Here is a 16,364-nt window from a genome sequence, read left to right on the forward strand (position 1 = left end):
GCTTCATAGATTGGAAAATATGGGATAGGTGATTCTTAGAGGGAAGGCTAAATCAAGAAATGGTGCTTTGGGTCACATCTACATATGACACAGGACCCAAAGAGGGTGGATTTAAGGTTGGTGGCAACTCCTGACGGGAATGGGCAGTCAAAGATGATGCAGAAGGTGTTGAGCACTTTGTGTCTTTGTGTTGTCGCGAGAATGTCAGTCTTAAGCATGGAGTACAAGGTGGCTGTGTTAGGAGCCCTAGAGATCTTAGTAGTATATTTGTGCTTTTTAGCGCCCACAAGCACTGATTTGTAAGCAGCAACATAGAATTTATAGGCTGCAAACGCTGCTAGAGCACGAAGGTGTCTCCACCTGCATTCCGTTTGTTGCAGTTGCCAATTTTGCTGATTCAGATTCACAGAAAGCTATGGTTCTTTAAAAGTAGTAGGGTGAGAGGATGGAATCATGGAGGTCCCAGTAACAACTCGGGTCAGCAGTAAAATTCTGAGGAAAAAAAAAACAAAGAACAAAGGCAAATACAGCAACAGTAGCAGTTTCGGACGGAGTCTGACGTCCTGCACGTACAACGTGCTGCGACGTCAGACTCCGTCCGAAACTGGAAGGGAAGGGATGCAGCTTTTAACAGCACAGCACGAGGAAGAAAACTTAAATAAGACCTCGGCTGGGCTGGCGGGGGTTGGGGTCCCCCGCCAGCTGAAGTAAAAGGCACCGGCAGGCAGGAGGAAGCGGACCTTGGCGGGGGTAGGTGACGGCGGGGGAGGGTTGATGGCGGTAGGGGGTCCAGGGCGAAATCTGCGGGGGTCCAGGCCCCTATGGCCCTACGCAGATACGCCCCTGGTCAGAAGCCAAGATCTACTTAACCTTACCTCTCCCTACAAACATTTGCTTTAGCGTTTGATTGCTGTCAGTTGAAGCCTGCTTACTCTCTCTCTGTTTGTGCTAGGGTACTTTCTGTATACAGTGGAGTTTTTGCTTACTCTCCTCATAGCTTGTTGATTCTGTGTGTGTGTGCTGGGTATTCCCAGCATGAGCCTGATTGCCTCACCATACTGCACCTGAGTCTGTTCCCTGCTTGCTGCTGTAGTGTGATTTGTGGTAAGCTTGCCCCTTGTATTATTCCAGTTCGTTTGTTTAGTGTAACCCTTTATGTGCTGTATTAGTATTTGCCTTCTGTAGTCCTGCCTCTGATGGCAGCCTCCCTGTCCTTGTATTTGCTCCTGTTCGTTTAAGTTTTCCTTTGTTTGCCTTACCTTTGTCTGCCGTGTTTGCCCTGCTTCCTGCTGTTTGGTGTCCCAGAAGCAGCCTTCCCTTTAGCATGATTTTTCCCCTTTGTTTGCTGAGTGTCTCCTGATTTTGGTAAGAATTGCTCCTTGTCTGATCTGTGTATGTTAAGGCAACTTTCTTTGTTTATTACCCTTGTGTGCTGTGTGGCACAGCCTTGTGTATTCCTATAAGCAGCTTCCCTTTACCCTTGTGTGCTGTGGGGCCAGCCTTGTGCATTCTTGTGTGTGGATTCCCTTTTACCCTTGTGCGCTATGTGGCACAGCCTTGTGTATTCCTATAGGTGGCTTCCCTTTACTTTTGAATGCTATATGGCACAGCCTAAAGTATTCCTTTGAGTGACTTCAATTAGCCTTGACTGCCATGTGGTACAGCCTTGTGTATTCCTATAGTAGCTTCTGATTGTCGCCTTTCCCTGGTGTCTCTAGCTTGCGCTGTGTGCGTTGCCTGTGCTCCAGTCCCTTGGTGGATCCCTTATTGCTCTTTCTCCCTTCCCAGTGTATGACTTGGTTTTTGTTCGGCCATGAGGCCCGCATGCTTGGACTCTGTACGAGTGGGTTTCCGTTCGGCCGTGAGGCACGCCTGAGTGGTCTATCTCCCTTTTCCTGGTGGTGTTAGTTGCTTGTCCTCTGTGTGCAGGGCTTGGTGGCTGAGGTTGTGCATAGCGCCTGTTTGGTCTACCCTAGGCCTTGGCCAAGATCCTTCCTAGGCCTCGGACTGGGCTCAAGGGCTTACAAACAGATTAACAAAGTGTTAAATATACATTGCTTTTGCCATTTAGACCAAAATTCTATATATGGCACTGATAAAATTCCATGCTAACCACTATAAATGGCGCTCAGAATTGGGCGCTGTTTATATGGAATAACATTTGGCGTCAGGATCCTCACCCAATTTTAGGCACGTGGATTTACACCAAATAAAACCTGGTGCAAATTCTGGCACCTAAATTATGCACAGATCTCCATTATTCCATAAAACTGCATGTAAATTCCAAGAATGACCCCCACCTGCCCATGCCCCCTTTTCAGGTCTGCATATAAATTTTATGTGGGGATCCCAGTGCCTAAAAATGCATGCTTACATTTTAATTGATACCAATTAGCACTGATAATTGATTATTAGCATCCAATTGTAAGTACTAATTGGCTTGTTACTCAATTAAATTGCCCATAGAAATTGGGCACGCACCCAAATTTCCCCGCACAATTTTGAATGCCAATATAGAATTAAGCCTTAAGGGACATAGGAAAAAATTCAATAAATGGCGCCAAAACTTAGATGCTGAAAAATTTTACACTAATTGCTATTCTATAAACAGTGTGAGCTTTATATACCCCCCCCCCCCCCCCCCCCCCGTTTACTAAGCTGTTCTAGTCACTGTTATTGCGGTAATGTCGACACAGCCCATTCACTTTCAATGGGCTGTGTCAGCATTGCCGCACGATTTAGTAAACATGGGTGATAGAATAGCGATTAGTGTGGATCCTGTGCCTAATTTTGGGGTGCTGGAGTTACTTGCTGAAACCTAGTGTAAATGCCGGCATCCACGATAGGTGCGGTTAGGCAGTATTCTGTAATTCTGTATGCAACTTTTCAGAACGTCCCAGACACACCCTTAGCCATGCTGTTTTTTGAGAGGTGCACCATGGGAGTTAGGTGCCATGCCTTACAGAAGACATCCAGATGTTTGTGCAAATTTCAGTACCAGTTAACATCTATAATTATTGGTTGTTAGCATACAATTACTGATGGTTCAAAGGTCATGAGCCATTTTATTTGTGAGTGCATCTCAGAAGCATGCCCAAAGTTTATAGAATAGTGCTTACGCCTGGGAATTGTACCTAACTTTAGGTGCGGGCACTTGCACCAACTGAAATGTGGTGCAAATGTATGTGCTTAAATGAAGCACGTATCCCCATTATTCTATAACATGCATAAATGTTAGGAATGCCCCCGTTATGCCCATGACCCACCCAATGTTTCAGATCACGTGTACATTTTAGGCACAGATCCCACACCTAAATTTACATGTGTAAATGCTAATTTAATCTAATTTGTGACGATAATTGCTTTGTTAAAAATCTAATTATTGGCGCTAATTAGCTGGTCATTCAATTAAATTGCACATGTGCTCAAATTTTCACGCACAATATTTGGTTACTTTCCTACAGTCAGAGGACTGAATACAGCCGCTAACCAGTTAAGTAGTGGCTGCACCCAAACTCTACCCACAGACCACCTCTTGGCTAGCCCATTTGCAAAGCTCTGGTTAGAATCGATATTCATTGACAGCACCTGGTTAAGTGCCCCTGAATATTGGCTCCATTATTTTGTATAGACGTCAGTGGTAAAAATGTATTTGGAATGGGACTCAGAGCGTTAAGAGGTTACCATTGAAAAAAGGAAAAAAAGAGATCATGATAGGAAAAATCCTAAATTCATATTAAGAGATTTATCAGACATGCAGATAATGGGGTGCTTTGAGTTGCTGAGCTGCACAACTGACAGCTGTTCTTTGTTTACACCAAGGACCATTTAAAATGAAGTTACATTGCATTAGCGCTAATTACCATTACTAATGACAACTTAATTTTTTTTTTTATTATTATTTTACAATGCAAGATGGTTAGATGAGTACCAAGGTGATGGAAAGACAGAGACAGAGCTGTTTATCATGCGTAAGTATTATAACAAATGATTAACATGCTGATTGCTCTTCAAGAGAAAACCATTGGTCTTGTCTCTTTGGCTATGTGATAGCTCCGCAACAAAGTCTAAAGAAAAGTAGTGTCCATTATACCCATTTGTAAATTTGAATATGAAAGCATCATAACTGGTTTGACTAGGTGGGTAGCTAGGTAAAGTAACAGGAATATGCTATCAGGGCTTAATTTTTCAGCCCGAAGGAAGTGCTCGACTAATAGGCTCTAACTGTGATTTAGAAAAAAATTATATGGAGATTCTGAAGTGTAGTACCATAAACAGCAATTTGTACTGAACAGCTGCCTCCTAATTGCCCTCTTCTGCTTGTGTTTATTATTGTAATGTATACATTTACAGATAAAACGCTTACAGATGTATTTTCTTATTTATAGGTCATGATGAGTCCCTGGCACAATCCACTGAAAGTAAGATAAGCTTTTTGCCTTTTCCCCCACTTATACTCCATTAATAATGGGCAATCTGTTTGGGGTATGGCGGCATGACAATTCAGGGTCAGAACTTGAAGTCTTTAAGCAAAATGTACAGAACATAGATTAACAGAAAAGTGCTTAATATCCAAGAAGCATAAACAGGGTTCTGAGAAAGACAGAGAGAGAGAAGAAACAAACAGTGGAAGTACTACCTCTGATATTTAAATTCTGCAGCTGATGTTGCTGTAAAACATTGACCACGGTGTTTAAATGTATACCAGGATAGTCAGTAATGCCCGGTACATGCATGGTGATGCTTACTTCCAGGTTTAATTTGCACGCTAGAAATTACCCAGATATGGATGATATTCAGTGCCGGTAACCGGAGGTAACCAGATAAGTATTCAGGTAAGTTAGGACAACTGTTTTGCTGTCCTAACTTACCCAGGTAGTTATCTGCGCATTGGTTCTGAATGTCGGTGGTACCTAGATAAGTTCTGGCTCCTTCCCCAGACACCCTGGCGCTATCAGCTTTTCTACTGTATTATCTAAATAATGCCACTTTAAATCAGTGGCTGGGCCCAGTGAGTGAGCAAATGAGCCAGTGGTGTCCAAATTTGTGCATGTGCTTTGCCTAAGTCAGTATCAAGTGGAAATGTTTCCTTCTGAAAATTCATATAAAACCTTCCCTTAAAAAGTTTTATTGTAACCCGCCGAGAATTAAAAGATCGAGTGGGATATAAATGTGATAAATAAATAGGCACAGGCATTACAGATAGGCTCATAGTTTGGCAGTTGCACCCTAAGACCAAACTACTGTAGCATCTGAAAGTAAAGAGTCAGAAATACGCCAAGTGATAAAGTTGATGCAATTTGTTTTTTTTACCATGCACAAGAGATCATCTATTCAATTACAGCTGTTCTCTGCTCTAATCTCAGCTGCAAGATGTTAAGGTTTGCATTCCAGGATTTTTGCACAGGCTTATCAGGCGGAAGCAATGGCAATGACAGTAGTCTGCACAGCTCTTCTCCTCCTGACCACTTGCTGAATTCTCTTCAATAGTCAAAAGAAAGCAGTGGAATCGCCACAAGCTATGTCCTTCTCCTCTGCTGCCGAGGGCTGGAATGCCATGGTTTGAACTGCATGATGCTCCAGTCCTGGATTGTCACTGCCCTTCTTTGCATGCCACACCTTGATCACTGGGGAATAAGAGACAAAAGGACCTCATTGTGAAGTAGTGGGGTTGGTGAGAGAGTAGTGCACAGAAGAGATACGGCTTCCATATGTAATGCCCCTTTACCTAGGTGCTTCCGGGGTCTGAGTGGGCTGGAGCCTCCGCGAAGTGCAGACTCCGTCGGATCATCACTCGCTGATTTGGTGTGCGGTGCCTCCACCTGGGGAAATAAGTGTTAGCAGGTGGTATGACCCTCTTCTCCCCCAGAAAACTCAAAATCAGGTCGAAAGCCCCTGTGGGAAACAAGGCTGGCAGTTAAGATAAGCTGCCTGTGGAAAGACAGCTGTGCATCTTTCAATCCAAATGACCACTCCGCAGTCAGCAGCTTAAAACTCAAAGTTTATTCTTCAGCTTTGAACCACAGGAACATCCAACTGTATGAACTCTTCATTAAATAGTACAATCCTTAAGAAAATCTTCCTCTGGTATTCCCCCAGTGGAACTCTTGTATGCTGCTCCTAATGGGGTATATGTTACAAGGCACTCTTAAACAGGGTTATTTACAGCTCCAGTCCCTATCTATCCCCAAAAACAGTGTTCCGAAGGCAGTGCTCCTCTCTAGACTTCAGGTTCAGACCCTTCTGGTCTAAACTCCACCCAGGGTGAACTTTGCATTTGCTCACCCTGACTACGGGATGGGCACTCCTTGGCTCCAATCCCACGCTCCTGGGTTGGGTCTCTCCACTGCCCACCCAGAGCTGTCCTTCACAGTTAGTTTTTCTCCTAACAGCAACTCTCTTTTTCTTTAGCCAATGGGGATTCACTTCTTTTCAATGAGATCCCCTTTCTTCTTCTTTGGGTCACTTGGAAGGGGCTAACTCCACTTCCCCCGTCAATCTTCTCGTCAGTGCACTTTCTCCCTGCATTTTATTTCAGAAACACTCCCATTGGGCTGGGCTTCCTTCCACCTGGGACCTCCCAGTCACTCCCTCCAGTGACTCCTTCCAGGGACTTAATCTCTTAATAATGATAACACATAAATGGAAAAAAATACACATATATGGAAGCCTGACCCCCCCCCCCCCCCCAGCAGTAATATTGCAGTATTACCACTAGAAGGGCTCAGCTGTCATGTTAATGGGCAGGAGAACCTAAGTTGGCAGCGAGTGGGCATGACTTCCACCCTACTAGTCACTAAGTCTGGGGACTGGTTCCTGGGGGTGGAGGAACATGCTGCCTGAGTGCCACTTTCAAGTGCATTGAGACCCAAGAGAGAGGAAAGTCCAGGGAAGGATGCTACATGTGGGGCGCTTGCTCACACATGGGTGCCTTCCCTGCTGAGTGGGAAGATCCAGAGGTATCTCAGTGCTGGTGGGGTCTTGTGATAGAGTGAGTGCTTATGCTGGGAATGTTAAAAATGTTATTTACCCAAGAGGAGTTTAATATATATGTGTTGAGGAACAGCAGCAACCTGCACTGCACAATTTTAAGAAAGTACACTCAGTTAAAGATGAAATACATTCTTATTCTTTATATGCAGAGCAAGTTTATTTACAGATATTCACAGGCAATGCATTGTTTTACAGCACTCAGCTTTGGGATCTTATGAAAGGGAAAAGTGGATCATGATAAATATTGATTGACACTCTGGATTATTAATTATACTGGATGAATGTGAACTCACTCTGATTTGGGTCCAGATGTATTCTATCTTCTTTCAGGGTAGACAGGGTGGTGAGAGAAGTTCTTGTGTATGCAGAAGGGAGCTTGATGTTGATCCTTTTGCTAACAGAGAATGTTTTATACTGGCAGAGTAGATGGGGGTAGCACATGGAGAGGTCTTGTCTTGGGTGCACATAAAAACAGTCCAGAGAGAGAGAGAGAGAGAGAGTGAAGTCTGACTATAATTGTCTTGTAGGAACTTAGGTCACCTGATGCATAGTAATCCAATCACAATGCAGAGACAATTGAAACTGGTTATTTCTGGGTTTTGAGATGAAGACATAGGTTTTGAGGAAAAGTCAGTTTGAACTGGTATAGCTGGTCACATATGTCCTGGCAGCCAGTTTCTAAGATACTCATCCAGGAATATTCAGGGTAGTACTTGAAGAGGGCTGTTGTCTAGGAATTTCAGAATAGATTGTCTTGTCTTTTGGAAACACCCAGGTTCTTTTGATTGTTTTTAGTGTGCACAGAGCAGTTTCAGTTAATGGAACGAATGTGACGGAGCCACAAAATCTTTTCTTAACCATTTGGGAAATTTGCTGTTTGAATAATAACAAAGAATCAAGAATCACACCCAAGTAACCAAATGATCTAACTGTAAGAATTGGAACGTTGAATAGGATAGGCACCAAGGCTGGTTCTCTATCAAGCTTATTTTCGAAAGAGAAGAGTGCCCATCTTTTGACACAAATCGGGAGATGGGCGTCCTTCTCCCAGAGTCGCCCAAATCGGCATAATCAAAAGCCGATTTTGGGCATCCTCAACTGCTTTCCGTCGCTGGGACGACCAAAGTCCATGGGGGCATGTCGGAAGTGCAGCGAAGGTGGTACTGGGGCATGCCTAACACATGGGCGTCTTCGACTGATAATGGAAAAAAGAAGGGCGTCCCTGACGAGCACTTGGGCGACTTTACTTGGTCTTTTTTTTGTTACGACCAAGCCTCAAAAAGGTGCCTGAACTGACCAGATGACTACTGGAGGGAATCGGGGATGACCTCCCCTTACTCCCCCAATGGTCACTAACCCCCTCCCACCCTCAAAAAAACCTTTTAAAAATATTTTTTTCCAGCCTCTATGCCAGCCTCAAATGTCATACCCAGCTCCATCACAGCAGTATGCAGGTCCCTGGAGCAGTTTTAGTAGGTGCAGTGCACTTCAGGCAGGCGGACCCTGGCCCATCTCCCCCTACCTGTTACACTTGTGGTGGTAAATGTGAGTCCTTCAAAACCCACCAGAAACCCACTGTACCCACATGTAGGTGCCCCCCTTCACCCCTTAGGGCTACGGTAGTGGTGTACAGTTGTGGGTAGTGGGTTTTGGGGGAGGGTTGGGGGGCTCAGCACACAAGGTTAAGGAGCTAGGGTGCCCGGTTGGTGTCCTGGCATATCAGGGGGACTAGTGCACTACGACTGCTGGCTCCTTCCACGACCAAATGGCTTGGATTTGGTTGTTTCTAAGATGGGCGTCCTCAGTTTCCATTATCGCTGAAAATCCGGGATGACCATCTCTAAGGACTACCATCTCTAAGGTCGACCTAAATTTTGTGATTTGGGCGTCCCTGACCGTATTATCAAAACAAAAGATGTACGCCCATCTTGTTTCGATAATACGGGTTTCCCCGCCCCTTCACCGGGACGTCCTGTGAGGACGTCCTCCGGAAAATTGGGCGCCCCTTTCGATTATGCCCCTCCACGTGTGCCAGTGATCCAGCATGCAGTGGTTTTTGAAGTGTTTAGCAACAATTTATGTGTAAATAGCCATATTTATAAAGCTAACAGCAGTTTGTAAGAAGACTAGGTCTGGACAAAAAGGAGAGGTTGAGTAAAGACTAAGAATATCATCAGTGTAAAAAAATAAATAGATATTGTGATCCTGTAAGAGGGTTGCCAGGGGACCTATGAAAATATTAAAAAGCAGAGGAAACAATTTTGAGCCTTGCGGAACACCACATTGAAGTTAAGTCTCTAGAAGTGGTGGTAGAAGTGACAACTGAAAAGGTTCTACTGTAAAGAAAAGAAGTGAACCAAGCCAAAATGGTCCCAGTAAGCCTATCTCTTGCAAACATGTGAGAAGAAGGAAGTGATTAACTAAGAAGCTGCCAAAAGATCCAATGAGACTAGAAGGACAGAATGGAGATCACATATAAGTGAGGCAACTGCGGTTTCACTACTGTGATTAGAATGGAAACCTGCTTGATGAGGATGGAATATAAATAGCTGGTCAACATAAGAACAAAGTTGTTCAAAGTCCACTTTTTCTACAACTTTTGAGACTATACCAAGATTAGATATGGGTTGATAATGGACTACTGATGAAAGATCCAAAGAGGAGTTTTTCAAAATTGGTTTAACTATTGCTTTTTTCTAGCATGCTGGCATTATTCCAGAAGAAAGACTGGATGTTATTAAGTGGAGAGGTAGGGGTGCAAGACCATAGTGACACGGTTTTAGCCAGCTAGAAGGAAGTGTATCTATGAGGCAAGTTGTAAGACATGTATGAAAGAGTTACAATGAGGGAAGTAAGAGATGGTAATGTGAAGGAGCTCCAAGAAGAAGGAATAATTTTATGAGAAACTGAGATCTAGGGGGTAGAGACTGTGAGTTAGTACAGACTAAGGATTTACAAAGGGTAGCTACTTTGTCTACAAAGTGGCAGCCTAAAGCTTCTGCAGGAAGAGTTGAGGCAGGAGCATTTATGCTGAAAATATCAGTTAACTGAGCAAATAATCTAGAGATTTTTTTCACAGAATTTTGAGAATTGCAAATATGGATGGTATAATATTTTCGCTTAGATGTTTTAATTTCAAAAGTATAGTATCTGGTAGAAGACATATAGATATGTATGAAAGTATCAAGTGTGCGATGTTTACGCCAGTGGCGTTCTGCTTGGAAAACTTGTTGCAAAGTAAATGCAGCCCACGATGGAACCAAGGGAATTTATGCTTGCACTTCTTCCTGGGCTATGGCTAAACAGTAGTATCCAATTGGTCAGAGGTACTGGAGAACTGAGCCTTAAGGTTTGTTCCAACAGGAAGCTGCCTGTTCTAGAGGGAGAATCAGAAAATTCACAGAAAAAAGGTAAATAAAGGCGAAGAAGTGAGCGGGTCCTGATACACAAAGTGAGGACTGGGTTTACAATTTCAGAGCCCTTTTTACCAAGCTGCGGCAAAAGGGGGCCTGCATTGGTGTCGGCGTGTGTTTTTGATGTGCACCAAGGCCCCCTTTTTCCACAGCTGGGTAAAAGGCAGGTTTTTTTTTTCTGCAGGAAATGGCCGTGCAGCAAGTAAAGCACTTGTAGTGTGGTCATTTCGAGGGGGAGCCCTTACCACCACCCATTGAGGTGGTGGTAAGGGCTCCTGCACTAACCCGGCAGTAACCGGGCAGCACGTGGCACTACCTGAATACTGCTGGATACCCAGCGGCGCTGCAAAAATAAATATATTTTTGTATTGCCAGATATGACAGTGCACTGGGGGTGAGAACTGCCATCGTACTGCTGTGGTAGCCCAGCAGTAGTTCCTTTTTAGCGAGAGGTAAGCCCACATTGGGGGCTTACCACCTTTTTTTAAAAGGGAGCCACAGTGCGAAGTGGGTGAGACAATAGTTCTAGGATGCAATAAGCATAAAATTAGGTAATGGTCCGACCACAGAATAGGTAGAGCTTGAAGGTTAGACACTAAAAGTGAAAGGTTTTCGTGAAGTAATATCAAATCTAGTATATGTCCTGCCACATGAGAGTCTACAGAGATTATTTGAGTCATAGTAATGTCATCTGTAGTACTTTCATTGTATAAAAGAGAGCTTTTTTTGGCGTTCATAAGATGTAACGTGTAAAGGCAATTTATCCAAGTGTGGTTGGAAGTTTTTTTTTTTAATTAAGCCTGTGGCACCCAAGTGAGGAGAAATATTTCTGTATCTTTCTGCCACAATTTCCTAGTCTTTGACTGCATTTCTTGGTGCTTGAGGATTTTTCCTCTCTCCACATGAATCTCTTCGGACCGGCACCTCTATAATCAATTTCATTCTGGTGTTTTTCTCTTTTACCACTATATTCAGTTTTCTGGCATCTAGCTTTTCATCAGTCTGTGTGAGGTCATATGTGACTGGGCTGCAAGGAAATTGTTGGAATGCCTTAAAGAATTTCAGATATAATAAGGGGGCATTAGCCTTTGATATGACATCATGTCAGAAATATACCACTTGAGGTTTTGAGCAGCCTCTCTATAAAACACTGTATAGCTACTGTTCACTGTATCTGCAACTCATACTGTTGCTGTTGTCAGTTCCAGTTGAGGGGAATGAGTCACAAAATGATTTTGTACAGTACTGCAATTGTATTTCAGATACCCAGCTATTTGGTATGTTTTATTTCATGTACTGCCTGGTTCATGGTCTTGCATATTCTAAGAAGAAAATAAAACAAAACCACAATTGTACACTTTAGTCTGGCTAGAGTTGTAGACAAAAGTAAACCCAGTAAGCACAAGGGAATGAAAATCTCTTTTGCACTAATACACACTATAAAGTAACTGTCTGACCTTAGAGAACATGAACATTTCACACTATCCTTCACTCAATAAACAGCTTCCCCCAGGGACTGGATACATTCTTGACTGCATTGCCATTATCTGTAATGTAGAGGACTTTTTTTCTTTCTCAGATATTTTATACAGCAGTCTAAAGCGAGGTGTTTTTATAATAAGTGAAAAAGTATTATGCTCCCTCATTCTATAACAGATCACCTACAGTTAGACGCCAATCGCGTGCATAACTTCTAAAATACAAGCACTTATGCGTATGACTGTTACAGTTACATGTGTAAGTGCTAGCTGCACACTCAGCGGTATCTGTAACTTTTACACACAACTGTTTTAGCGCGTAAATGCAAGGGGACATTCACAGAGGGAGAAGCATGGATGGGGCAGGGGATTGCCTAATATTTATGTGTGTAATTTACAAAATACTGTAAGTTACACTAAAGTGCTACATTTAGGCGGACGCATTTATGCCTGCTATTGACGTGGAATAAATGGGCATTCTAAAAAGTAGATACATAAATGCTGATTTACAGTAATATAACCTAACGTGGCTTGTATTCCGCAGTCTACCTTACGGTTTTAAGCGGATTACACATTAAAGAAACTGAATATACACCAGGATGTAACAATAACAATACTAAAACAGTAATAATAATTAAAATATAATAAAATTAATAAAGCATTCAAGAATTAAAAAGCAAATAACAAGCTAACTAAATGCATTCATAAATCGCCATATATTCCATGGTGGTCGACATGATTGAAATGAGACCTGAATATATGGAGATTTATGAATGTTGTAGACTTCAAGTGTTTAATATAGTTTGGAATTTGATAAGAAATATAGGAGCCATTTTACTAAGCCACGGCAGTATGACACGTCTTCTGGGCGCGTGTCGGGCCAGTTTTTACTGCATCCTAGAAAAAAGGGCGCTTTTTTTAAGGGGCCAGATATGGACATGAGGCAAAATAAAAACCAGCGCACATACATTTTCAGCCTGAAACCTTACCGCCACCCATTGACTTAGCAGTAAGGCCTGACGCGTTACCCGGGCAGTAGGCATGCAGCGCGTGCCCACTGCTGTTTACTGCCAGGTAAGCACCACTCGGAAGAAAATAAAAAAATATTTTCTACCACGTGTTTTAGGCAGTGCCAAATTCAGAATTACTGCCCAGAGCATGCAGTAGCCAGGTGGTAATGCTGATTTGGCACAAGCTGGACACTCATAGGCCCTTACGCAATTTTATAAAAGGGCCCCTATAAGCGTTTATAGATGAGAAAATGTTAAAGTGTTTTCTAAATATTGTAATTGGATGTGCGATGAGAATTATTTTGGCTACAGCTGAGAAGGAAGTTGAACTTCAGAGGGGTAGCTCCATTGATTATATTTGATTGCCCCCACTTGAGATTCACTCTGTGTTAAATTGTGATAGAGCAGGCCTAATTGCAGGCACCTACATTAGGTGTGGTTTTTGCCTAAGCATATTTCTATAAAGGATGCATACTCCTTAGAGAATCACACTGTGCGTTAAATTTTCGGCTCCAATTTTCAGGCCCAACTTATAGAATTTCAATTTACTCCTAAATGTATACTTCAGACACTAGAAGAGTGCCCAGAGTCATAAGGAGTATCATCAGAAGAAACTCAGTTTGAATACTGGTCTCCTCTTTCCCAGTTTGATATTCTAACCAATAGGCCACCCTTTCTGTGAATGCTGTCTTGACATCTGCTGATGCCTTGACTTCACTCTAGGTACTTTCTTGGGCAGCATCCACTGATGAATATGAAAGACAGTCATTAACGTATGAGGCACATCAGCTAGGAATTTTGTGAAGAGACTTCCAGTTGTGGTGGGTGGTGTCATACAGGAAACTAAAGGAAGTACACAGGGCTCATGCTGGAACTCAATCCACGTAGACACATTTGCTGAATGCTCCACACATTTAGGCCTTCTGAAGCTCTGGTGATTTTTGATTTGAAATCATTAAGATGTTGGCAGAAAAGATGGCATTGCATGAGTAGTCTGGAACCACCTTGGACATTATATTTTATTTATTTATTTATTTGTTGCATTTGTATCCCACATTTTCCCACCTATTTGCAGGCTCAATGTAAAAATATATGCTCTCAAATAAATGATCCAAACACAATTAGAGGCTGCTAAAGTGGTCCAGACAGACACAGAATTGTTGGTTGGGCAGTGTACAGCATCCAAACAATGCGCCAATGCTTTGGAACAATGTACAATTAACTCAGAGGAGGCTGTACAGCAAATGTCCTGGAACAAGGTTGAGATATGGAACCTCCAGATAGCAGTTGAAGACCTGGTGAATCATAATTGGAGAAGCAATGTGTGTATATTGGGGTCACCAGAGAGCACTGAGGGTGATCACATGGTGGAATTCCTTTAGGAGTTAATCAAAAAGCTCCTCAGTATATCCTTCACTTTGCTATTCAAAATTGAGATGAGCTATCAGGTCCCCTCATGATCCACTCCAGATTCTAATCACCCATACCCTAAAGTGGCAAAAATTTTACAGTATCCTCAGGCCCTACAGATAACAATGGTGAAAGACCAAGCACCAGTAATGTTTAAGGAATGTTTCAGGGGAGGAAAAATCTCATGGTTCCAGACATAGCTAAATCAAATGTTTTAAAGTGAAAGGAGTTCCTAGCCATGTGTCAAATCTTAAGACTTAGGGGATCTTTTACTAAAGCTTAGCTCAAGTTATCTGCACAGGACCCACTTTATTCCTATGAGGCCTGCTGCTGATAACTCGAGCTAAGCTTTAATAAATGACCCCCCTAGACACCTTTTAAGGCCTTCTCTCACCTGCATGGATGCGGTGATACACAACAACTACTATGTATGAAGAGCCAGCCAAGCTGCAGGAGTTCCTAGAATCTTTACATGTGCAATGATGCATCTTCCACTTCCAAAGGACTGACTTCCCATTTTTTCTTTGAGTTAGTTGAATATTGACATGTCCCTCTAGAAAATTGGCATCATGCATAATGAAGCTTCAGAGCTCTAGCAAACTTAGACTTGGACTTTATCTGATAAGTCCTAGGGTGGGATGCAACATCTTTGAGTGCACCAGGCCCCACAGATTATCTTCACCTGTTCTCTCTGTCATCCTAGTTATTCATTAGAAGAAATTTTGCCAGAATACTAGAAAGCGAGGAGGTACTGGTCCATAGTGACAGATGTTAGAAGCACTGATCTTCAGAGTGTATGTGTGTGCGTATGTAACCCATGGATTAGCTTTTTGTAATTTTGATGCAGAGTTGGGGCATATATGAGATATTTTGAATAATATGATATAGATTTTAATTTTTGGAACAGATGATATGTTGGCTTTGAGTTCTGTGGGCTCTGAGTTAACATCCAGACCCTTGATACTTTGCAGGGTAAGCACCTGTTCTTCAGTCGTTTGTTTTCAATTTCATTTGCTGTTGGGAAGAGCTCTTGTCTCAAACCAGATGGGACACATGGACAGTATATACTCTCTGGTTGTTCATCACATAATTACGATCATTGGATTGTGAACTGTAAAATATTTATCATTTAAAGGTCCAATATTCAGCCTGTGGCGATCAACATTTTGATGACCACCACTGGCATTAAACCCAAAATTTCAATGCTGGGCCATGTCCAGGCACCAGCATTGAATTATGGGGGTTTCCAGAGCCAGCAAATGCATAGCCAGGTTAAGTGTGCCATTCAGCACTTAATTGTCTATGGGTTACCACATAAAGATAGGACTGACTTTTATGTGGTCCTATTTATGCGGTTAACCTGGCCGGTTAAGTGCTGATTATTGGCACTTAACCAGCCAAGTGCTGACTCTACTCCGGAATACTCCCAAATAGCCAGTTTTCAATTCAGAACTAACTGGTTAAGTGTCGCTAAATTATCCCTAACAGGTAATTTAACTGGCCAGGAACCGTTTCTGGCCGGTTAAATTGCTTTGAATTTTGACCCCTATGTGTCCAAACTTTAAATTATTTTCTGGAACGTCAATGGACTATACCATCCAATTAAAAGAAAATAAGTTTTCAATCTTCTTAAAATCTTAGATACAGACCTAGTATTTTTTTTTCTGCAGGGATCACAATTGTTCTTATCAGCCTGCAGGAGGCATCAGACAGGGTGATTATCAAATCATATATTTTCCCCAGTGGTTCACAAAACAGGTGTTCTGCCCATTATCTTTAAGAAATCCCTTCAGATACAAATTCTGAATCAAATCTCAGATGCCAATGGTCAATGGGCTTTTTTGGTGACTAAGGTTATGGGTAGATGATAGTTTCTGGTAAATATCTATGCACCCATGCAGGATACCCCAGAATTCTTCCATTCCATCGCTAAAATTCTCCTAACTCCAAGTGCAACTGATAAGGTGACTTCAGTCTTGCTTTAGATCTAACACTGGACCAACAATCTCAATGTTGACCTACCAAATAAAGCCATTGGAGGATCTCCACAGTATGATCTC

General features: G+C 42.5%; 1 protein-coding gene across 1 annotated transcript in view; it reads left to right on the forward strand.

The window, feature by feature from the left end:
• Positions 1-16,364, forward strand: part of LOC115477536 (lipoxygenase homology domain-containing protein 1-like) — a 428,353-nt gene that overhangs the window by 156,410 nt on the left and 255,579 nt on the right. The window contains exons 16-17 of the mRNA XM_030214471.1: positions 3,916-3,971; positions 4,389-4,421. Coding sequence (XP_030070331.1) covers positions 3,916-3,971; positions 4,389-4,421 — 89 coding nt within the window. The remainder of the gene's footprint in view (positions 1-3,915; positions 3,972-4,388; positions 4,422-16,364) is intronic.

Source organism: Microcaecilia unicolor, chromosome 1 (assembly GCF_901765095.1).
Source record: "Microcaecilia unicolor chromosome 1, aMicUni1.1, whole genome shotgun sequence".
NCBI classification, from domain to species: Eukaryota; Metazoa; Chordata; class Amphibia; order Gymnophiona; family Siphonopidae; genus Microcaecilia; species Microcaecilia unicolor.